This window comes from Aedes albopictus, chromosome 2, assembly GCF_035046485.1.
Source record: "Aedes albopictus strain Foshan chromosome 2, AalbF5, whole genome shotgun sequence".
Taxonomy (NCBI): Eukaryota; Metazoa; Arthropoda; class Insecta; order Diptera; family Culicidae; genus Aedes; species Aedes albopictus.
Window position 1 is genome coordinate 35,862,210 of NC_085137.1, and position 25,460 is coordinate 35,887,669.

The window sequence follows — 25,460 nt, forward strand, 5'->3', positions numbered from 1 at the left end:
CTTTTTTGTTTATTAGTTTACCATCACCAAATTTTTATGGTAGATTGCTAATATAATGGACCGTCTTCGCTAAAAAAATTACGTTGGTAAAAAGATAGGGTTTTGAGATATTTGAGTTTTTGTGGCAAAAATGATATTTTTTAATGTTAAAAAAGATTTTTTTTCACAGTGTATATTTTCTTAGGAATCACCATTTAGTTATCTAACTTTGCTGAAAAATTCATAGCAATCGAACGAACCATTTTGGCTGTGCAGATTTTTGAATATTTTTGAACCATTTTCACATACACCCTTTTGAAAAGTTAGTCGTGATTCAAAATTAAAATTTGATATCGAAAAATGGCGATTTAGATGGAACTGAAAAACTGTGCAAAGTTTCAGTTCAATAGAAAATCATGAATTAAAAAAATTGCTTAATTTTGATGCTGTTGCTTGGAATCGCTCCTGGTGGCGAACGAATAATGAGGATGAGAACATCAGAAGACCAGCTGCTTTTGTTGTGTAAACACTACCAACTGGTAGTCGCAGAACAATGAAAGAAATGATAAACATTGAGTTTGTGGGCGAAACATGTCATAAAATCGGGCGAGTTGCCAAAGAGCGGCAACAGAGAAATCGATAGCGAAATCAGAGAAAAACGAAATTTATTGCATCCTCTAGATTCAGTAATTTCCTTTGGATTGAACGGACGTCCCTGAAACCCTCTGTAATCTCCTGGAACACCCCTGCAACCCCCTGAGATCTCCAGAACATCTCTTAAATGCTTTTAAAACTTCCCGGAACCCCCTGAAATGTCCCTGGAAGTCTTCTGAAAGCGCCTGATTGTTTTGTATTATCCTTGACTCTTCTTCTAAAACTCCCTGAGATCTTCAGCAACACTGTCCTGGAATGCTTTAAAAAACCATTAAATCCCTTGGAACGCTAATGAAAACCACAGCGGCACCCCTCTAACTCCCCTGGAACCCAATGGATTACTCCTGGTACCCCTTGAAAGTTCTTAAGATCCCCTGGAACAGCTGAAACCTCCTGAAATCCACAGAAACGCCCCTGAAACGCCCCCAAAACTCCTTTAAAACCTCTGGGACTCCCAACATTGAAAGCCCTGAACGTTACTAATCACCTGGAGTGCCCCTGATACCCCCTTGAAACCCCTTGGAACGTCCTTGGAATATCTCTAAAATGCCCTTGAACACCTCTTAAGTCCCATAAAACACTCCTGAAAACCTTTGAAACAACACTGCAGTGCCCATTCATCTCTCTGAAACTCCCTGGATCGCCCCTGAAACTTTCAAAAGGTTTCCAGAAGGGGTTTCAACCTTGATATCAACTGGAATACCCATGGAACTGTAACGCCCCTGAAACGCTCATGAAATCGAAAAAAAAAACTGTCAGTAATGCTAACAGTTTAGGTATTGCCAACGTTCAACGATTGGTTCAATGATGACTCATGAAAGAGTGATGGACGAAAAATAATTTATTTAAAAAAAATCGATAGGAATAAAGGTAATTTTGCAACCTTGTTAAGGACATTCTCCTGGTTCTTTAAACTTTGGTGTGACCTTGATATGTTTTATGGCTTTCCGGCAAAGCTTTTTTTTCGTAACAGCAATTAAATTTCGTAACAGCAAGAATATGTACAACACTAACATTTCAAAAAGGCGTAACATCTTACAATGTTGTGGATCGTACATTATATTGCCCAGACACTGCTAGACAGATAAATTACTCCACTATCCGATAGTGGCGATGCATTGCATGAGAGCAATGAAATATGATTCACAGAAGTGAAAGAAATGCCCTTTCTAAATGTTGATGTCCAATTGTGCAGTATTCTTGTCACCAGCGAAATAAAATTTTCAGTCACTTATTTTCATGGTTAATTTTTGATAATTTTCTAAATAAATCGGTGAAATATCAAGGCATTGATTGAAGTGTACACTTCTATATCAGCCCTTTGAATTTAGCGAGAACAATCAGAGCTCGAAATACAAAACGATTTTCAGAAACTTATCAGCAAATGGCGAAATTAATAGAAATCCTTTTTTTTTAGTTTAATACTCACTTATACTGCCCCTATTCGCATAACAGTCCCATGTTTGCTTGGTTTTTGAAGTTTTTCACATGAGACTGTTATGCAAATGGTGGCAGTATATGTAACACTTATTTTAATTCGAATATTTGGCTACATGTTTTTTCTGCTCATTGTGGCATTCCGGACACAAGCGTTTCCAAAGCTGGTGTCGGTTGAATGGCACCTATTTTTTAATGGAATCATCAAATCTATGGAACGAATATTTCGGAACCAGTTCAGGTAGGGAATGAAGAGGACTTTTCAAGAATAATCATTTCTTTAAGGTTACTGTTCTGGGGAAAGCCACCATGAATCATTTTTTCGCGAAATTTTTGCGGGAATTCATAGGCATTCTTGCCTTCTTAATGAGTACAGCAAGAACTTATACAGAGATTCCTCCAGAATTTCCATTCGGTTGTATTCCTGCATGAAAATGGAGGAAATTTAGATTTTTTACCATGATTACCTTCGGGGACTCCTACAAAGAATCCTTCTGGGATTCTTTTAAGGGCCCATCGGAATTTCAATGGACTTTTTGCAAAAAGATTCTTGTACAAATGCATTGAATGATTGCAGCTTGAGTTTTTCCAAAGCTTTTTCCAGACGTCCTTTAAGAATACTGTTAATTTAAATATTCAACCTCTTCCAGGATTTTTTTTAAAATTTGTTATGTTTTTGGGATTTTTTCAGGATTTTCTCAAAACATTCGTCTAGGATTTCGTAGTACAGTCCACGGGTTTCCTCAGGTATTTTTCCAGGAATTGCTTTAAAATTTTCAGAGTCTAAAGGAATACTTCTTCAGATTTTTGCTGGAGTTCTTTCAATGATTTCTTAAAAGATTTTTGCATGATTTTCCTGGAGATTTACTCAGATATTCAGAAATATATTCGAGTATTCTTTCAGAAATTCTTATTCTAATTTCCATTTTTGTTTTGTTTTAACAGATACCAATTTTCCATATATGTATTCATCCAGAAATACTTTCAGGAATCCCTCCAAGAATTTTCTCAAGCATATCTTCAGAAACATCTCAAAACAATTTTCAAGAGTTCCTAGAGTTCAAGATAGTCTAGAAAAATAATTCCTGGAGCAATATCTGAAAGAATGCCAGATGAATTTATGAACAAATTTTTGAAATTTTCTGTAAATATTTATGGACGAATATGTGCTCAATTTTCTGAAGGTATTCCAGTAGATAAACTCAGATAAACTTCTGTAAAGAATCCGGGAAAAATTCTGAAAAAAAATAGCTAAAATTTCAGAATATATTTCTCAAGAATACTGGCTCTGGGTGATATTTGTAGTGGTATAGATACTTGATGAAAATCCTGGTGAAATTTCTGGAAAAAAATAAGAGTTTTACGGGGACATACGAGTTAGATTTTGCAGAAATTTATGGAAAAATGCATGCTGTGTTCACTGAATGAAATAAATAAGGAATTATCGGGAGCAATTATTTCTGGATTTTCTAGATGAGCTCCAGAAAAAAATCCCTAATGCATTCCTGCTTCAATTTAAAATGGAATCACTGGATAAATTCCCAAAGAAATAGTTGAACGACTTTCTGAAGAAACCTTCTTCTGGAATGATGATTAACCTGGGCTTGTTAGGGGAATATCTGTAAATAAAAAGAAAATCGCGTAAGTACTGTTCCTTTTAATTCCACTAAGAATTTGCATCCTTTGACAGATACGTATTTCGACCTCAACTGTAAGGTCGTCTTCAGTGTCTTGTACTTGACTCGACTTGACTCAGTCGAGTCAAGTACAAGACACTGACACTGACACTGAAGACTTGTAAACATCATCTTCATCATTATCATCATCATCATCATCATCATTACTTTCAGAAAATTTAATGTGCTCATTTGTTTTAAGGCATTCACATAGCAACATTCAGTGAAACATTTAGATGACATTTTGTAAAAATTCTAAAAAAATCTTGAAATATTTCTAGAGATTTTTTTGTAGAAAAACAGCTAAAGATGAATTTCACAAAAGCTTGTAGAGGGGGGAAATTTCTAGAAACTCCTGAAAGATTCTTCAGAAATTTCGGGAGTATATCCTGCTGTAACCACTGGAAATAATAATGTAGGAACCTCTGAACGAATTAATAAAGAATTTTCTGGAAGAATTTCCGAAAAAAAAAACCAGAGTTATTCCTGTGGGAATGCAAATGGAATCTCTGGATTAATTCCTGAACAAATGAGTTCATCATGAACGTCTTTATGAATAAATTGCTGGAAGGTTTCCTGAAATGATCTTAAAAGGAGTTTTCAAAAGTGACCCTAGAGAAAATTATGAAGAAAACTTTGAAGAAATTTTTGAAAGGATCCTTGAAATATTTGTAATAATCAATAAAGCATTCCTGGGAGAATTCTTAACAAAATCTAAAAAAAAAATCAATCCCACCAAGGCGATTTTTTCACAAATTGATCTCTCGATTTGTCAACTAGCAACATTCTGTGTCTTCTAACTTCAAGCTTTTGTATATGTAAAAAAATTAGAGGAATTTCTGAAAATATTTAGAAATTTTAGAATGTTCCCAGTAACTTCCAGTTATTTGGATGTTTTTCTGAAAAAAAACTGGAATACTTGCCAATATAATTTTTGCATGCTTACTTGCATTTCAGATTTTTTCCAGGGATTGTATCCAAGATTTCTCAAGGGAATCCTTTAGAAATCCATTAAGGGATCTAAAGGATCCTTCAGGGGTCTATTAATAATTTATCCAGTATATTTTTGTGCAATTACTGGCGAACTTAAAAAATATATATATTTGGAGGAATAAGTTTTGCAAAAATGGAGATTTTTTTCAAAAATCTTAAAAAAAAATCTGAAGAAATCCATTGACGAAATTCTGAAAAAATCCTTGGGGGATGTTTCGAAGCAATATCTTTAAGAATTCCTGGAGCAATATCTGGACGAATCTCAGGGAAATTTTCGAATGAAGTCCTGAACCTATGAACTTATGAACTTATGAACTAATTTCTGGAGGAATACTTACGGAAAGTCCTTGGGAAAACCATGTTGAAATTTCCAAAAGAATTTATTGATAAATTTTTAGAAGAATTTATAATAAAATCTTTTTTAAATTCCTGGAGGATTTCCGAAAAATATTCCTGGATGCATATGCGGTCATTTAATATAAAGTTAACATCCGGCTGAAAAATTAAATAAACTTCTGAAAATATAAAAAAAAAATCTTGTGCCATTTCTTAAGAAATTTTTGTTGAAAATCCTAGCAAACAATTTTCTAGAACTTTCTTCAAAGTTTGTCAAGATATACTTAAAAAAACTCCTGTAATAAATTCTGGCAAAATTTGTAGAGGAATACCCGGATAAACTACTGAAAGATTCTGTAAAATCCTAGGGAGGAGTTTCTGCTGGAGATTATAAAGTAGCAATCTGTGAAAGAATTGTGTTTCTGGACGAATTCCTGAAAAAGAAATCCCCAAGGCATTCCTGCGGGAGTTTCAAATTAAATCCCTGGTTGATTCCTGAAGCAATCGATTCATCAAGAGAAATACCTGTTTAACTGCCTGAAGGAATCTCCCTATGGACACTTTTCTGAATAAATCGCCTGAAGAATTTCTGAAATAATTCCATAACTAATTTGCAAAAGCATTTCTGGAGAAAATTCTGATGGAAACTTTGAAGAAACACTAGAAGGATTCCATGGAAGATTTTTAAAAGAACTCATAAAGGAATAACTTAGAGAATCCTCGAATAAATTCTCGAAAAAATCTGTAGTGGAGTTTCTGAGGACATCTATATTGCAGAATTTCTAAAAGAATTTCAGAAATATCCTTTTAATTCAAATTTTAAGGAAGAAATTTCTGGAATAAGTCCTTCATGCTCTCTTTTAATTCAGAATATACGTCAGAATTTTGTCCGAGGATTTAGGATTTAGGGACCTGTCAAAAACTCATTCAACAAAATCTTTAAATATCGTTGAATAATTCCTCCAGTTTTTTTTTTTTTGTGAACAATTACTGGGAATCTTTGAAATAAGAGCAATTCAAAAAAAAAAAATCCTCGTAGGAACTTTTACGAGAAAGTTTGAAGAATTTTACCAAAAAAATTTCTTGAGGAACCTTTCGCTAAATTTCTAAAGAAATCATTTGGAAATTTTTCAGATTAACCTTAACGAACATCTGAAAATTCTTGGGGTAGCTTTTGAAGGAATCCTTTGGATATTCCTGGATGGAGCCCAAGATTAGTTTATAAACAAATTTCTTATGGAATGCTCATAGAAAGTCCTTGGGAAACACTTGGTGAAACTCCTAATATTACATATTGCAAAATATTTAGAATAGTTCTTGAAAAAAAATCCTTCTGTTAAATTTTTGAAGGATTTTCTGAAAATAATGTGGACATATTTCTGCAACAATTCCATCTGGTGAAAAATTTGGATAAACTTCAAAGATTCCTGTAACATTCTCTTGAGAAATTTCTTAAGCAATTTCAGTATAACGACCTAGCAAACTTTACTGGAGATATTTTTGAATCAATTTTGCATGAATCCGCTGAGAAGCTTGTAGAGGTATACTTTATGATTATCCTAGAGAAATTTATGGGTAAATTTATAGAAGAATACCCCTTAAAACTCTTGAAAGATTCTGCCGAAATCTTTGGAAAAGTTCGTGCAAAATTTCCAGTTTGTTCGAGAGTTTCAAATTTAACCTTCCGTAACTCGCGCGGTTGACTACCTGCGTCAGCACCACGCTAATGCTGAGTACGAAAAGCGAGATTTTTTCAACGTGTTGTACAAAATACAACAGCGCGATCGTTCGAGGGTTAATATCGCACACCCTTACCCGAAACTGGCCCACCCCAATAATAATGGATGGTGGACAGCTGCCATGTTCTCGTCGGTGTGATGCGGCTGCTGTTACCAGGTTCCGGGCCCACCAGCCAGCAGGATATTACAACGGGACTTGGTAACAAATGCTGAAACAGCTCATTTGTGCGCTGCTCATCTTCCGACTGTTGTTGGCGCTGGCTGCTGCTGCTGTGCGTACGCTATTAATTACGCCTATTTACCTCAATTAATTTCTCATCCATCAGAAATCCTTCCGTGAGACCCCGGCCAGGACCTCCGGTCGTCAGCAGCGCAGTGTGGATGGGATGGGGTTTGGGTGTGGGGTTGATCGGATGGGGTGGGAGGACTCAAATTGCCCAACGGGGAAGATTCAGGTACGTAGGGCTAATCAGAAACGATTTGGTCGAGGATTGTGCGAGGATTTCACGCTAATCACCGAGTGGTGCTTCCGGGAGGGATGTATCATTATGGTTTTGGCTTGATGAAACGGTTAAAGGGTTATAATTTCGTTGCGTAACGTTTCGTAATAGGGTGGGCGTTTGTAATCAGAGATAATCTTGATGCCAATTGTAGTCTTGTTCCGCACTTTGAACTGGTTTCTGGTTAACTGCGTGTAGTAAGTGGCCATCTAAATTGAAGATAATTTGATAGAATTTGGCTTAGTTAGCTTCATTTGAACACGATTAACCATTTGCTAATTATGGGATATTTACGAGTGAGCAATAATCAATCTATGATATTTAGTCGAACGCTCGTGTGTCACTGTCATTGCTGGTTAGCGTTTGAGAAACTTGTTAAAATAATTAAAATAACACTTCACTTTACTTTTTAATAAGAAAACCCTAATTAATCCACCTAGCGGTGATGGTGCCTTTCTCGTGCTTTAAAATATCCTTTCAACAAAACTCAAGCGACATGTTGATGACATTGACATAAATACAAAATAAAAACTGCTTGCTAAATCAACTCAATATGGATACATTTTATATTAGCATTACATCCAATATTCAGAAAATATAAGACAACGATCCAAAATTCAAACCAAACAAGTGTCATGAAGCCGCAAAATTTTGAAACGTCATTTTGGATTTTCCGGTCATTATTTTTTGACTCCGGGTATCTACCCCAACTAAACAAAACGCCATCTGGAACATTGAGACACCATCTTGGATGTTCTGGTATTCATTTATGGACTCCGTACCTAAAATTACATGAAATAATCGCCGTATTGAATTTTGGCATGTCGTCTATGATTTTCTGGTTACCAGTTTTGGACGAAGACCGGCATTCTTCCCCATTCCAATTATGGTCATATTGCAGACCTTGTGAAACAGCGGACACCTTGGGTTTTCTGATTACACATTTTGAATTCTGGACATGCTTCCATACAACATATGCCAATAATGCAAGAATTCAAAATCCTAAAAAAAGGCGCTAACTTGAATACGGGGCATTATCTTGGATTTTGGACCGCTATCTTGGATACTCTGGTGGACTCCGAACATATTTCCCATACCAAACACTCTTGTTTTACATAGTTTTAGAGCTCAAAATTCCTTAAAACAGCCACCATCTTCTGTTCAAGGTTGACACGATCAAATTCTTATTTTTCCATTCAACGTTGACCCATCCTGCTATAAATTTACACCTTAGGAATCTGAAATGGTACGATTTGATGAAATCGCTTTAGTTTTGTCTATATTTTATTCTCTTCCATATATGAGAACTTAGACCTATTCGTCACTGTTGTTCATGCCGAATGTTTATCAGGCCATTAAACAAAGCCACGATTTGATTTTTCACATGAACATTGGTTCTGCTAACAACAGCTAGTCTTATGTGATCTAAAGCTATTTTCTTGTTAACCGTTTATTGGATTATCAAAAAATCTGCGATCTGACGTGTCGTATGTATGGGTTTGGTTCATTTTTATATATGGCAATTTTCGGTGGGATACCCGGATCTGATTTCATGACACTAACGGTTGTCCCAATTCTGGTCTGAGATTATTTTATTGCCAATTCTTCACCTTTACCCAACCACCGCGATTTGATATATCGCATGTATGGGTTTGATTCACCTTTACTTTTAACTATAGATAGTAGAGTAAACATAGATCCGCGGACATCGCTGACTAAAATGTTTCAAGCGTGTAAGTAGTAATTTTCAAGAGTGTGACGGTTGAACATGACGTCATGCGCTCCATTGATGTTGTCCAAATCGTGACGTCATGCTCGTTTGGATACAGATTTTGACATTCATCAACACGGATCTATGTTTACTCTACTATCTATACTTTTAACCACTTTCGAAGCCACAGCCGAACCTGCAACACTACCGGGAATCTAATGTGGTCTGACCCTATTTTTCCATCAGGTTGTCGTGGTTTGATGTACCGCATCCATGGTTTTGGTTAAATTTTACATTTTACTACCCGGATCTGATTCCGAGTAACTACCGGCTGAACCAAATATGGTCTGACACTATTGTCTTATTAACTGTTCATCGGTTAACCAATAACGCTGCAAATTGAAGGTGTCACATGCAGGGTTTGACCATTTCGACGGGACTCTCGGAACCAATTCCGGAACACTACCAGATGTCTCTAGTGTGATCTAAGGCTATTTTCTTGCTAACTGTTCATCAGGTTATCGCAAAAGCCACGATTTGATGTGTCACATACCTGGATTTGATTTACTTTTACATTTGGCCTCTTCCGGCCACTCAAAACCGATTCCAAAACACTTGCTGGCCGTTCATTAGGTAATCGATAAAGCCGCTATTTGATGTGACGCATGTATGAGTATGTGTTTCTCTTTCAGATTTGACCACTTCTGCTGGAGCCCCGGAACCGGTTCCGGAACACTACTGGTTCAGATATGGTCTGAGATGATTTTCCTGCTCATTGTCCATCAGTTCATCGAAAATGCCGGGGTTTGATGTGTCGCATGCATGGGTTTGGTTCACTTGTATATTTGGCCACTTCCGGCGGGACACCCGCAACCGGTTCCGGAACATTACCGGTTCAGATATGATCTGAGACTATTTTCCTACTTACCGCTCATCAGGTTATCGAAAATGCCGTGGTTTGATGTGTCGCATGCATGGGTTTGGTTCAATTGTATGTTTGGCCACTTCCAGCGGTGTGCCTAGAACCGGTTCCGGAACACTACCGGTTCAGATATGGTCTGAGACTATTTTCCTGCTTACCGCTCATCAGGTTATTGAAAATTCCGTGGTTTGATATGTCGCATGCATAGGTTTGATGCATTTTCATCCTGGGGTACCGTTCCGGAACACCTAAATGGCCATATCTCCGGAACGGCTGGACCGATCCGAACCATTTTTAATAGGAAACAATGGGACCAGATTCCGCGTCGAATGAACCGTCGGTCATTGAAATCGGTTGAGGTTTACTGCCAAAAAGTGATGTGAGTTTTTTTGTACACACTCACACATACGCACACACACACGCACACACATACACACACACAGACATCACCTCAATTCGTCGAGCTGAGTTGATTGGTATATATGACTCGACCCTCCGGGGCTTTTATCAAAAAGTCATTTTTGGAGTGAACCTATAGCCTTTCCGGTACACTTAGTGTACGAGAAAGGCAAAAAAAATAGTATGAACATGTAGTTTGTAATTTGTTACATCCAAACTTGTATTTGTTTTCGGGTAGATAGGCCTATTTCGTATGCGACGTACAGACTTCTTCAATACGACGTGTTAGATACACATATGAAATAGGCCTCTACCGGTCCGAAGATAAGCTAAATTACTGGAATTAATAGTAATTTGTGTACCAAATTCCACTGAAGTCAATAAGTTAGGTGGGTGGATGTGTGTGTGAATTCTCGAAATAACAAGCCACCGAGATATTTGTGAACAGTCGATCAAAGCTAACGCAACTAAGATAAAAGTACCCAATAAAATTCCATGATGCCTTGCCAAAGCAATTAAATTATTTCAAGACTGCTTTACATAACTCGAAGAGAAGCTCATCAACCTCTTCGATTGGGGAGAAGCACCTTCCAATGTGAAACTCGTTTTTCGGATGTTTAGTCCAATTTTTGCGATTGGATCACCATGAACGACGACGATAGTTGCTGTCGTTTCACTACGTTACTATGGTGTGGCCTCGTTCTAAGCTGGATCACGTTGGTTCAAGGTGAGTGCCTCAGTTATTTGAGGAACAATGTGTCTAATATTTTATAGATTAACCTGAATTATCTTCTATCCGTAGGGCAGCAACGAATCGCCGAGTTAAGTAAGCATCCATGAGCTGAATTCTGCTAAAATTACATGATCTCCCTCTCATTTCAAGAGTGCAATGATTACATAGAGCTGAATACCGAAACTTCAATAGCTGCTAGTCTGAGCTTGGATCCCGAGCTGACTGTTTACAAACGAACCAATTGCTCCACCTCCATCGATTTGATCATCAATGGAGAGGATGCCCTTGTTGGAGAATTTCCGCATCAAGCGCTGCTTGGTAGACCGAAGAAAAAAGCCAAACCCTACGAGTGGGAGTTCTACTGTGGCGGATCATTGATAAGCGAGTGGTTTATTCTCACGGCAGCGCACTGCCCTCGTCCGACGATTGTTCGCTTGGGAGAACATGATCTTCGCGAACCAACTTCCGACGAGGAGGACTTCCACATTGAGGATTACGTCAAACATCCAAAATATACTGGGTTGCGGTCCTATTACGACATTTCGCTGGTGAAATTGGACAGGCAGGTGGAATTCCATTCGCTGATACGCCCGGCTTGCCTGTGGACTAAAGATCCGTTCAACATGAGTGCCGTGGTGGCAACCGGATTTGGTACGACTGAGTTCGGTGTCGGTGAGTCTTTCCTAATTCTGAATATTGCTTTCTATGTGATAAATCTAATTGTGTGTTTCCGAAATAGTTAACAACTCTCCGGTACTTTTGAAGGCCATCCTGAATGTAATGGAGCAAGCAACGTGCCAGCAAAAGTATATCGGTTATAGAAAGTTCACCGAAGGCATTAAACCGGAACAGATGTGCGTCGGAAGTAAGAAAGAGGGAAAGGATACCTGTAATGGTGACTCAGGCGGTCCGATTCAAGTGGCGACCGATGTGAACACCTGTGCTTACTACATCGTGGGGATAACGTCCAGTGGGGGTACATGTGGAATAGGAACGACTGCCTCGGTTTACACCAAGGTGGCAAGCTACTTGGACTGGATCGAAGAAATGGTTTGGCCTGATGAGTGGTCAGAAAGACAATACCAGAGTGAGGAAGTTTTGTTTTCATACGACAGCGAGGGATTTTATAGTGCAGATACGAAGTAAATTACTCGTTACAAAAAATCTAATGAAATGGGTGAATCAACCTCACAATTTTTGAATGATCATCTTAATATATTATTACAAAAAATATTACCATATAGCTTGAACTATAATTAAAACCAAGAAGCTTTTCCTAGCTTATTTTGTGTTGCCTCCAAGTCATCGTTCAAAATGTATTAAAATGAATTTAAGAAAATAAAAAGAAAAAGCTCCTGACAGAACTGACATAACAAAACATGTAGAGTAATGCGGGGCAAAAGTTCGCACCTAACAGACTTCACAAAATAACTATTAATCTAAAAGAAAATATTATCGTTGTTCTTCGTTAAACGGGTCCTCATCATGTTGCCTTCAAAACGTAGTACTAGATTTTTTCGCATTCCTTTTGTAGTTTTAGTAATACAATTTTCAATAAAAGTACTCAAATGCGAACTTTTGCCCCATAGTGGGGGCAAAAGTTCGCATTATGCGAGGCAAAAGTTCGCACCTTGTACAGGGTAGTTTATTGGTGTGATGTTCATTTATTTCATGTTAATTCATGTTCGTCTTTCCAATCTAGCCATGAAATCTATTTCTTTCTGTTCTTGGCATTACGGTCCAACTGGAATACGACCTGATGTCCAGCATTTGTATAGAGTGTGTTTTATGACGACTTCCACAACTTTTAACTAAGAGCTGTCCTTTCCAGCGTTACTGTAGTTGTCAAAATACATTGTGGGGTAATCATAGAGAGACATGTTGCACAAAATACATGAAAAAAAATCTAATATACAGCAAAACTGTTGAACGGGACCGTAATCGAATCTTATCCCCGTCAGTATGGTGATAAATTATAACTGTGAATTTACAAACTTAGCTATGAAAGACCCTGTAAAGTAGATGAACAAAAGACCTACAGAAACATGCGAAAACACACGACGAGGATGACGAAGAGAATGTTTTAAAACGTGTTTAGCCATTCTTCATTTCTTGATTCAAATGGGTGAACATAATGTTTGCCTTACAATCAATATTTTTACAAAACTAAGTTCAAACCATCTGCCTTAACGATTTCAGGGTGCATAGGTGGGGCAAAAGTTCGACCCTAGTTGTAAATTCAACTTTTTTCAAGAAATCGAAGCAGATACAAATAAATGAATACCGTGTGGTGATTCTACCATCCATGAGCTAAAATTTTGCTGAATAAAGTTATGCCATATATCTTTTCAATTTTGAGTTACAACACTTTTTGTATGTGTGTGTCTAATTCGAACTCTTGCCCCACCACTGGGGCAAAAGTTCGAATCTAGTGTTTGTGCTATTTCGCTAACCGTAGCACACTATTTCGACACTTTGGTAATTGGAATACCTGAAACCAATTATTAATTGATGTTGGAACTGGAATACACTTTAAAGTTCGATCTGGATATTACCCAAATCAGGGTTAAATTTACTTCACCAAAAATTAGTAGTTTCCGCCAAGTTCAGATAAAACAACATTTTTTTCAACTTTGATCGAATTTTCTCACTGATTCCATCATTTTTAGAGATAATATGTACATTTTGCAGAATTTTAGGGTTTTACCTAAAGTTGCCACATGACTCGAACTCTTGCCCCACAATTCGAACTTTTGCCCCACTATGTATAAAATACGATTTCCAAATCTTTTTTGCAAAAAGTTATACATGCTAAAGAATCTTCAAAATATACCTAGTTACGCCCCAAAGTAAAATATCTAATTCGATTTTATTACAATTCCATTCCATGCGTTGAAAGGACCATCGCATATTACAATTTTTTGATCAAAAACCAACATTTTGTCATAACTTTTCGAAATATTGATCAATTTTCATAATTTTTGGAGTGAAAGACTCTTTTCCAAAAAGGTTTCGAACAACCTTGACACCCGAAAGATATAATTTGAATTGAGCTCAAAAACTTCAAAAGAAACTCTTGCCCCACTCGAACTTTTGCCCCACTTTACTCTACTACACATATTATGCATATATAGTAGTTTCTATACGAAATCATCATTGCTCCTAAGATTCTGTAATTATATTGCTGTAGTAGATTCAGAAATCTAGTGCGAACTTTTGCCCCACTGTCGAGGTTTTAGCAATGTCCCTTTCTTCAAGAAGCACAAGTAGTTTATTGTTTATTCGAGTGCACCTCGCGAACTACTATGGGATAACGATTCTCCGACATCAAGAGGTTATGAGATTCTTTTTCTTCCTGTTACTACAAATTTTTATTCCACAAGGTCCAAAAATTATATCAAAACACCTAGAAACACATGTTTTTGCATAACTCTGCCAAACCATTACGAAATTGTACCAATTTTTATTGAGGAGTAACTGACCTGATTATGTGTCGAACACATACGAATTTGTTTGGGTTCTTAACTCGTGCTCAGAAAAAGACCCACTGCGAACTTTTGCCCCGTGCGAACTTTTGCCCCGCATTACTCTACAATGCTCCATTTGCTAGCTATGCGCAGATCCACGTTTACCACTGCATTGGAGAAATGTAAGAAAGAATGTAAATGTTTCAATAATTGAGTTCTATACAATAACGTAATTTGTTATACATCTGCTGACCTTTGACTTTCAGTAGTGGATGAAATAAAGTGCGCATTTGCTGTTTTTCATACAAAATGCTCATATTTGGTGAGTCGAATCTCAGCTTTAGTGCACCGATTGATCTCATTTTTTTTCTGGACAATCGCAAAAACTTGAAATTTGATCTGTAAAAAAAAAAGAAATATTTCTGAGCAAAACTTTTCAAAATATTGCAAAACTTCCATTTAAAAAAAATAACTAAATTGCGATTTTTCGAAAATTTTGTGAACGAACTGTTTTAAGCAAACGATTTGTTAAGAATAGTTGTGTGTTTCGTAAGACTTATCAACATAACAGAAGATCATATTAATTTAAAAAAGTTAATTTCGAAATTATTCCGAATTTGAAATTTCTCGATTTTTCACGGAATTTTAAGCTACATGTCGGACTAGATTATCCGGAGTCGGGTTCTGCTGCTTCCCAAAATAACGCAATGCTGTAAGATGCTGAAATTTTGACTTATCACTATTCAAAATGTCAAAACTTCAGCTTCATAGAGCATTTCGTTCGTAGTGGGAGGGGGGGGGGTCAAGGCCAAAATCAGTGAAATTCAGAAAATATCGACGCAGTTAATCTAACTTAGGCATATTTACGTGAAAACTGGTGCGTTGAGCTGAAAAAAGTTTCATTTTGTTCAATTTTTGAGATCTTCCCCCCCTCTCCTCTGATCACATTTAAGACTTTAAGACATTTAAGACATTTAAGACAGAATCGGTTCTAGGCATCCCGAAGGAAGTGCTCAAAAATAAAAGTTAACCAAACCCATGGATGCGACACATCAAATTGTGGCTTTTTGATAACTTGATGAACGACTAGCGAGATTATAGGCTCAGACCACATTGTAGACAAAATGAAAAATTTCCCTTTTATGCATTTTTTTTTTCATGAGAGGGATTATATTTTAGATGAATTGTGTGACCAAAGAAAATAAAATATATCCTAAAGTTTGCACAACCAACTTTGTCGAAACCCGCAAAAAGATCTGTGATTGTGAATAAAGTTATACCCTAACATGTAATTATTTCCTTTATATTGATCGCCCTACAGTGATAGTGTAGGTGGTGAAGCAGTCAGTGATATTTTCCAGGTCTGTCGTTGAACATTAAGTCGGAGTATGTGCCACCAATAAGTTTCCCAATTCGATAAAGCACGGAGAAAAATAATTAGTAAACACAAACGGATTTCAGTTTAGTTTAACCGGATTTTTGGTTTGAATTTGGCACAACCGGCATGTTAGTTTAATTTGACTACCCGCGTCAGTTGTTATTAACCAAGTTTTTTGTTGTTTCTCTGGCACTTCGGTGGTTAGTTTCTACAAACATCTTTTTGAAAATACCATTATGTTGGTTGTTTCGCTTCGACATTCTAGGATATAAACGGTTTTGTTTGTTGTTTCAACTGCCATGTGCCTTTTATTTTTACCAATTTTCGGTTTGTTTCCTACTCCATTTACCGTTCAAAACAAACCAATCCGTTAGTTGAAACTACAAACCGCTTCACTCAAAACCAAACCTCTCCCTTTCTCCATTCTCCACCCGTCCTGCCCCGTCCCCATCGCCTGTATTATATGATTCCTGTAATATTTATTCAAAATAATGATTTCAAAATAATAGTTTTGAATCATTTACCCCTCTTTCATTAAGGTAATTAAAAATAAAACAGGTAATTGCTATCTAACACTGGCACTAGTGATTATCATGCTTTCGATGCGTTCCATTATATCGAACTGGAAGGATTTGTCCGGAGTCCTTTTCTGATGCAATTCTGTTTGTTATGCCTTTTATGTCAGAATAACAGGGCTCTTGTGTTGCAATGATTCTCAGAACGATCATCGTGAAATTCTGATGAATGCAACCTACGAGTTTCACTCTTAGCTACAAAATAGTTTCACCTTACCTTAAATCCAGACACATATATACTCAGTAGCAAAAAAAAGCCGAGCTGAATTTTTCACCCAAAATCCGTCATGTTCAATCTGCTGCAACTTTGGCAATTTTTAATATTTTTGGCTGAAAATTTTACCACTTCATCATCAATATATTGATAATGTATGGTCAAAATTCCAAATTGTTAGAATTTTGTATTTTGAGTTATAACAATTTATATGAAAAAATCAATTTTCGAACATACTTTTTTCAAAAATCCGTGTTTCAATGAAAAATTGGAGTAGCTTCATGAAAATTTCACTGCAGCGTTAGTAAATATAGGAAATGTTGTGGTCAAAATTTGAAATGTTTTCATTCAGCGGTTTGGGCCACAGGAATCGTCAAACTTGAAGTACCAATTTGGGTGCCTACAGTTTTCACTCAATATTGACCATGCTGAAACACCGGTGCAGAAAAAAGCCGAGGTCAATTCGTTCCATTAATGTTTAGATTTAAGTTTTAACAAACAATCCATCTTGTATGACATATTTTTATAAATTTTCGTGTGGTCTGCTAGTTATCTATGATGATATTCTACATGTAACACATAGTGCGTTACGCGTTACACGTAATGTGTTTCAAACATATATATATATTAGTAAATATACAAGTAGATCTAAACATTAATGGAATGAATTGACCTCGGCTATTTTTCTGCACCGGTGTTTCAGCATGGTCAATATTGAGTGAAAACTGTAGGCACCCAAATTGGTACTTCAACTTTGACGATTTCTGTGACCCAAACCGCTGAATGAAAACATTTCAAATTTTGACCACAACATTTCCTGTATTTACTGACGCTGTAGTGAAATTTTCATGAAGCTACTCAAATTTTTCACTGAAATACGGATTTTTGAAAAAAAGTATGTCCAAAAATGGATTTTGTCATATAAATTATTAAAACTCAAAGTATACAATTTCTAACAATTTGAAATTTTGACCATACATTATGAATATATTGATGATGAAGTGGTAAAGTTTTCAGCCAAAAATATTACAAATTTCCAAAGTTGCAGTAGATTCAACATGACGGATTTTGGGAGAAAAATTCAGCTCGACTTTTTTTTGCTACTGGGTGTAAGTTTTTAACTGCTTACTAACTTAAATCACTAAAGTACGCGAAATAAAGCCATTTTGCTTCAACATACACGAAACGATGCCAAACAGTAGACTTGAGCAGTGGGCTTGGGTGGCAATGGCGAAGGCGAAACAAACTTAGTTTTTACAAACCAATATGGTAGATGTTTTTTTGTAACAACAACCATGTTAGTTTGATTTGACTGCCAAATTGGTTGAATAGAACTAATATTCTGATTTGTTACTGGAATTTAAACAACCCGAGCTTTAGTAAATATAAACGGATAATTTGGTTTAAAGTAACAAATCTTTGGTTCAGAACAACCGGTAATGTTTGTTGTTATGCGGATACCTTTGATAGTAAAAACAACAAATCAGCTGGTTTGTTTCAAACCGTAATTTCCGGTTTAATGCAAAAAAAGTGCAGTTCAAAACTACTAAAATTTGGCCTGAAATTCAACAAACCTGTTTGTTGTTTCAAACTACGCTGATTTTCCTCTGTGAGGTTTTGCCAAAATTGTTACTTTTCTAAATAAACTTTTCTCAGAAAGAGTAAAGATCATGAGTACATAAACGACGAGAAAGGCACTATCACCACTAGGTGGATCAATCTGGCTTTTTCAAATTAATTCACACTAATACCACATTGATGAGCACACTAACCCTACTGTAAATTCAAATAAACTGTCGAAATAAAAAAAAAATTCTAAAATCACGTGAAAAATATGGTTTAAGCGTATAAAGGTATAAAGGTATAAAGGTCATTTCGTATGCTATTCTCGAATCATAACATGTTTTACACCATACATATTTCAAAAACTCCCAATTCAATTAAACACCAAGAAAACTACCTAAAATTGTTGCGGAAAGCAGATCCTTGCAGGAGTTCCTCGAATGACTTTTTGGAATTTTCCGCTCTCAGTCTAATAAATTGCGTTGATTAATCTTCTATCATCGCCAACCGCACCGAAACGGCTATTGGACCATCTTCAGGGATCGATACACAAATCTTCTATCGAGTTTGCAGATGGTCCAATAGCCGGACCGGAACGTTGGCGCTGATAGAAGATTACCGAAATAGCAAAATATTAACTTTGTCCTACAGCAGTTGTTATAAAGTTTCTCAAAACATATTATGTCATATGTCGTATTCATGATACGTAAAACTTATGCACAGTGATCTTTTATTTAGAAGTCTTATTAAAGAATATTTTTTGTCTTCTCAAACAAACCTTGCATATTGTTTTCGATTATGTTGGGTATGTTCTATTTAAGTTCAATTTGTTTGTTACCATACATGCTCAGTATGTTATATACGTCAAATTAGAGTAACATTTGCAGTTTCTTGTTTAAGATTTGTTTTCAATCATGTTTAGACAAAACATAATATGTTTCGTATGTTTATAATTAGTCGAATTTTGGTTTTCTGCAGTATGATAGAAAACATGTGTAACATGAACCTACTTAATTTTTTTTGAACAGGGACATGCTACACTACCGATCGTAGAAATGTAGAATCGTAACAGAATCTTAGTTATGAATACCTATATAAAAAATGACAGGAATATATTTTATCTCAAATTTTACCGAGCATAATGCTCTTTCAGCCGCTTCAATGTATAATCTGTGATAATTATTTGATACTTGATATTTGTTGTCTTTCCAAATCGTAACAGATATCAAACCGTTCAAATACTTAACCAAATATAAAACAAAATTATCCACAAAAACAATATCAAGCCATTTTTTAATCATATCTCAAAACATGTATCATGCCATGTCACAGAGAGCCATTTAATTTTATTTCTAAATTATTAAATATTTATCAAATATTCTATTATGTTTCAATAATTTGTGATATGTATGTATAAACTTGTTAAACTCTTGAGAAAAATAAAGCATGTTTGAGTTTTTGTGTTAAAATAAGATGAATACTATTTATTTATTTTGATGCAAAATTCTTCAAAAATACTGATTTATAAGGCGCATTAGTTTTAGCGGGGTACAATAGTCTATTTCACCGTAAAAAATGATTGGCATTAAAATTTATGATCACAGTATGGCAATTGGGCGTTAAAGTGGCTTGGTAGAATTATTGATGCATGTCGATTTTCGCAGTTGTCGATTTTTATTATTGACATTTTGAAACTTAATTATTTACAGTAATAATTCATCTTGATTTCCAAGGCACTGTTTTCTAGAATTTGTTGAAAATATATAATGGAAAACATACTAAGATACATAATTAAGTATGCTCAGATTCACATGAATATGACATCACAAAGATGTTGCGCAAGCTCCACCTTCTGCGCTTTTCCAGTCGTATAGCAGTCTGAAAATCGGTTTATTTGCTTCAAACCAAAACTTTGTAACTAGTCATATTGGAGTCGAAATAATTTCTACAAGACATGTTGTGTTACTTGGACATCTCCAGTTGAATTTCTTTTTTTTATAACTTAATTAATAATTTATTCATCTGTGCATGTGTATGGTGAGTTAATTGAGTTATTGAAAATCATAACTAACCGACAACTAACATACAGACAAAAAAAAAACTAACCGCACGGGCTGGAATACCGGAACTTTGAACCTCCGTAAGTCGCTCACATAGAGTCAAAAACCAAAATCGTAGTATTTTTTACTCTTTTGCCCAAAATACAATTTTAAATGCACCGTAAAATTGTAAAATAGGTATAATCAGACGCTGGCTACATCGATTAACACGTGTGAGGTATTGTAAGTGATAAATTTGCAAATAACATTCAAAAAATTAATCAGAACGTTGACAGAACGTTAAACAGAAACTTGACTATTTTTAGTATAATTTTGTTTTTTGAAGTCACACAACTTCGGTGTCCTCGGTAACTTTACTTATTTTTGCACGCTCTACAACTTTTCAGGAGACCGTGGAACTTTAAGACGTAAAACAAAAAAGTTAGTATCACAGCGCCACCAATGCGGCAAAATTCCCAATGTCATCACCGCATAAAAGAAAATAAATACAACACAGCAAAAAAATATGAAAGTTAAACAGCACGTAAATGGAAGATCAACTGAAATTTGCGGCAGAAAAATGTAAATAACTAATATTTAACGTCAGCCGAGCAGCCCGCTGCTGACCAGACGGCTTGTTTACAGATTTTGAAGCATATTCGCTTTAAATTGTTCATTACACCAACAAAGCTACCCATGAAAATGTTTGACACTTCACAGGTCATTTTGACAGACCACACACATGCACGAAAAAGACAGATAATATATTCTACTTTATCGATGTTGTTGCCGTCCTTTTCAAGCTAATGTTACATTTGTCAAAATGACCTGAGAATTGTCAGTCATTTTGAGGTTAGGTTCGTTGGTGTAATAAAGAATTTACAGATTAACAGATATCTGCAATGTAATTTCAAGATCTTTTGTGCGATCTCCATCATATATGACGGGGTCCTTTTGTTACATTCGATCCATCATAATTTTACAGGTTTTTTTTCGAACTGTGAAGTCTCCGAAGACACCAACTCAAAAAAAAAATGCTAGAGTTTATTTCTTGCTAGATCCCAGTGTGCAATGATGTTGAAATATAGCTGTGAATCGGCTAAAAAGCTTTGCCAAGCACCGCAAAGAGAATAAACACCTGTGATCAAAGTTATAACATGCAAATTGTCTGATGATGCTTAGGGCCCATATAATCGATGCGGTAAGCGCACAGGTATTCTGCATAACCATGATGAAGGTCACGGGTTCGATTCCCGGACAATCCAAGCACTTTTCGTAAAGGAAATTTCCTTGACTTCTTTGAGAATATATAATAGAGTATTTTCGTGGGGTCGCCTGTTAGCCTAGTGGTTAAGGCTTTGGATCGCCAAAGCGGGTTCGATTCCCGTTTCGGTCAGGAAAATTTTCTCGACTCCCAAGTCGTAGTGTATCATTGTGCTTGTCTCACGATATACAACTTCATGCAATGGAAGGCATGAATTAAAAACTATGGAAGTGCTCAAAGAACACTAAGTTGAAGCGAGACAGACCAGTGGGGACGTAGAACCATTAAGAGGAAGAATAAGAAGAGTTTTTTCGTGCTTGTCACTCGAAATTCATATGCAACATGGTCATTGGCAGTGGAAGGTTTCAGTTGACATGCGTGGAAGTGGTCATATAATACTAAGCTTAGTAGCACGCTATGTTCCGGTTGGGACGTTATGCCAAGAAGAAGATGAACCGTATTTTAACATCAGATTATTCTACACTAACATTATGTTCAAGATGGGACAAACCTGTGTTTTAGTTTTTGAGTCATTGTCGCGCGATGGTTGAAAATTGATACACAGTAATCCTCAAAAGATTGAGAACTGAACACAGATTGAGAAGATTTGGTAGGATCTTGCTTTGAGCCTTCTCTTCAACTTTGTCAATCATAAGGCATTATGACATAAGATGTACTTACTGTTTGTTTTAAACAGTTTGATTTCTAAACGACTAAAGATATTGAAAAATAATATAAAATTACGGGAAGAAGCACCTATAACAACCATTTCGTTTCCAATTATATTCATAAACAACAAAACCATTGCAGGAACACCATTCCAATTTTGCATTCCATTACACAGAAAGACACTCATTAACCCCAATACATCTTACCATAGAGAACTAGCTTTCCGCGCGTGTTTAGTATACTTCGAGCAATTGCATCGCAATGAGTTTTAATAGTTTGACTCCGCTGCTGTGGTGTGCCTTGGTGTGTCTATGGCGGATAGGACCAGTTCAGGGTTTGTAGATAAATAGCGATGCAATGTTTGCGTAACTTATTCATCTGATTTTGATTTTCTTCAATGCGTAGGACAGCAACGATTGGCTGAGTTAAGTACGAATCTGATATTTCTTATAACCCGATGATCTCACCTGGACAATCCAATCTTTCTCGTTTCAAGAATGCATTCAATACATCGAGCAGAACACCGAGGTGTCGATTGGTGGAAGCCTAAACTTGGATCCCGTGCTGACCGTTTACAAGCGAACAAATTGCTCCACATCCATCGATTTGATCATCAACGGAGAGGAGGTAATTGTCGGAGAGTTCCCCCATCAAGCATTGCTAGGTAGACCGAAGGAAAACACCACCTCCAACGAGATGGACTTCTACTGCGGCGGATCGTTGATCAGCGAGCTGTTCATTCTCACGGCGGCACACTGTAAACGTCCCACGGTGGTTCGCTTGGGAGAACATGATCTTCGCGAACCAACTTACGACGAGGAGGACTTCGATGTTTCAAACTACTTTAAACACCCGAAATATACTGTTACCCGGTCGTATTATGACATTTCATTGGTGCAATTGGCTAGGCAGGTGGAATTCAACCCGATGATACGTCCGGCTTGCCTGTGGACAAGCGATCCGTTTAATATGAGCGCCGTGGTGGCAACCGGTTTTGGAGCGACTGAACATGGTGAGTCTGTGGTGTTTGAGACTGCTGTTGTCGGTGTGATAATTTGATGGTCATTTCGAAACAGGTTATAACTCACCGGTACTACTGAAGGCCGTGCTGAATGTAATGAACGAAACGAAGTGTGGCAACAAGTTTTTCGGCTACAGGAAATTCACCGAAGGTATTAAACCGGAACAGATGTGCGTCGGAAGTAAGGAAGATGGAAAGGATACCTGCAATGGCGACTCCGGTGGTCCGATTCAGGTGGCAACGGACGTGAATACGTGCGCTTACTATATCGTGGGTGTTACGTCGTTCGGAGGGGCTTGTGGCATTGGAACGAGCGATTCGGTCTACACGAAGGTGGCAAGCTACTTGGACTGGATTGAGGAAACTGTTTGGCCTTATGAGTGGTTCGAAAGACGACAACAGCAGAGTGAGGAAACCACTTTGCGATACGATAGTAGTCGGATCTACTTTCCCGATTCATAATTAGTTGTACCTTTTGTTGAGTGAATGTTCTGTCGCAAATATTTATAGTTTTTTTTTATTAATAATAATATATAATAAATAAAGTTTCTAAAAAACAGGAAATCGAGCTCATTTTTTTACAGAAGGCATAAGCGAAGCTGATCTTGCAATATGTAGTTGATTACAACTAGACAAGGGCGTAGCCAGCTTTTCGATCAGAGGGGGGGGGGGGGGGTCAAGCACCCTTGGCAAATTTGTACCTACTAGCTTTTATAACTAAACGCAACACGATGAAATTGAATATAATAAATTAACATTCTAGAAGCAGTATTAACCCTTCAGCAGTCACGCTTCTGTATTTTGTAAAATAAGTTGAAAAAACTCGCCTGTTCTACACAAATCAACGTGGTGCTGTTAGCAGTGGACAATTTCTGGAAGATTTAGGATTTTAGGATTACTCGGACAGTGTTTCTTCTGGAGCTAAGATTTTTTTGGTAATATCCACAAAACCTTCGTAAGAAATTATAGTTGAACTCTTTTGGGAATTACCAACTCATTAGAGGACTAATCTTGAATTTTCTTTATGATTTCCTTAAACAGTGTTTTCCAATATAACATAATGGAAACCCGTTCAAAGATTTGTTTTTTTTTCTAAATGTCTACATAATGCCTTTCATGACTAACTGAAGTTCTTTCAGTAATTATTCATCCAGTTTGTATATGCTTATTGGCAATCTTGGAATGTCCAGGACCTCTATTCCTCTAAGAATAAACCTTCAGGTGAATTGTTTCGAGTACATCCTTGTCGAAAACTCCCTAAAGATTGTTTTACATATTCATATACAGGTCGGACTCGATTATCCGGAGTCGGGTTCTGATGCTTCCCAAAATAATATCTCACAAATGAAATACTGTAAGAAGCTGAAATTTTGACCGATTACTAATCAAAGTAGGTTTAACAAATTTTAAAAATTTCAGGTTTATAGAGCATTCCGTTCCTCACATAAATGTTTGAGAAGCATCAGAACCCGACTCCGGATAATCGAGTCCGACCTGTACTGCACATACTCATCCCAGAGCATAATCCTATAGAAATGTCAATTGACATTTTCCCGGGAGGATCCTTGAAAGAATTTTTGAAAGTATTCTCATAAATGCCTTGAAACTATCACTGGATGAAACCCTCGAGTTATTCCTGTGAGGATTCTTGAAAGAAGTGCCTAGAGAAATTCATGAAGGATTTTGCTGCAGGTATTTTCAAAGAACTCTCAAATAATAGATTTTTTGAAAAGATTCTGAAATTTCCAGAAAGGTTTTTTTTTTTTGTTATTACGAGATTTTTAGCCCTAGGCTAGTTCATCTCGGGACCCACGCTTTACTTCCCTTAGAAGAACTCACTTTTTTTGCGAGTTTGTCGGGAGTGGGATTCGAACCCAGGTCCTCGGCGTAAAAAGAAATGTCAGGAGGAATTTAAAAAGGAATTCCTAGGAAAATTCTTGGTGCGTTTCCTAGAGAGATTCCGGGAGAAATCTCTGGAAGAATTCTGAAAGAGTCTCTCCTGAGCAGAGATGCCAGATTATTTTTATCAAAAATCTGTATCAATACAGATTTTTCTGTATCGCCGTATTTGAGGGTATAGAAGACACCGAGAGTCCCAGATTTCAATAGAAACTAAAAAAATGTACTATTTTTTGGTATTGATTTTTTCTAATAAATGTGAAAAAATGAACAAATTTTCATAAATTATTTT

At 36.6% G+C, this 25,460-nt stretch overlaps 3 protein-coding genes across 4 annotated transcripts in view; 2 read left to right on the forward strand and 1 right to left on the reverse strand.

Annotated features, from left to right (window-relative positions):
- LOC109621350 (lachesin) overlaps positions 1-25,460 on the reverse strand; it is a 693,807-nt gene that overhangs the window by 11,178 nt on the left and 657,169 nt on the right. The window lies entirely within an intron of this gene.
- Positions 10,831-13,042, forward strand: LOC109622330 (serine protease snake-like). The gene is made up of 4 exons (XM_062854801.1): positions 10,831-11,073; positions 11,149-11,172; positions 11,230-11,751; positions 11,819-13,042. Exons 1-4 carry the CDS (start codon positions 10,992-10,994, stop codon positions 12,223-12,225), a joined length of 1,035 nt encoding a protein of 344 aa, XP_062710785.1. The 5' UTR covers positions 10,831-10,991; the 3' UTR covers positions 12,226-13,042.
- LOC109622339 (serine protease snake) lies at positions 22,424-23,798 on the forward strand. Its single transcript, XM_020076597.3, has 4 exons — positions 22,424-22,582; positions 22,654-22,677; positions 22,745-23,260; positions 23,325-23,798. Exons 1-4 carry the CDS (start codon positions 22,510-22,512, stop codon positions 23,729-23,731), a joined length of 1,020 nt encoding a protein of 339 aa, XP_019932156.3. The 5' UTR covers positions 22,424-22,509; the 3' UTR covers positions 23,732-23,798.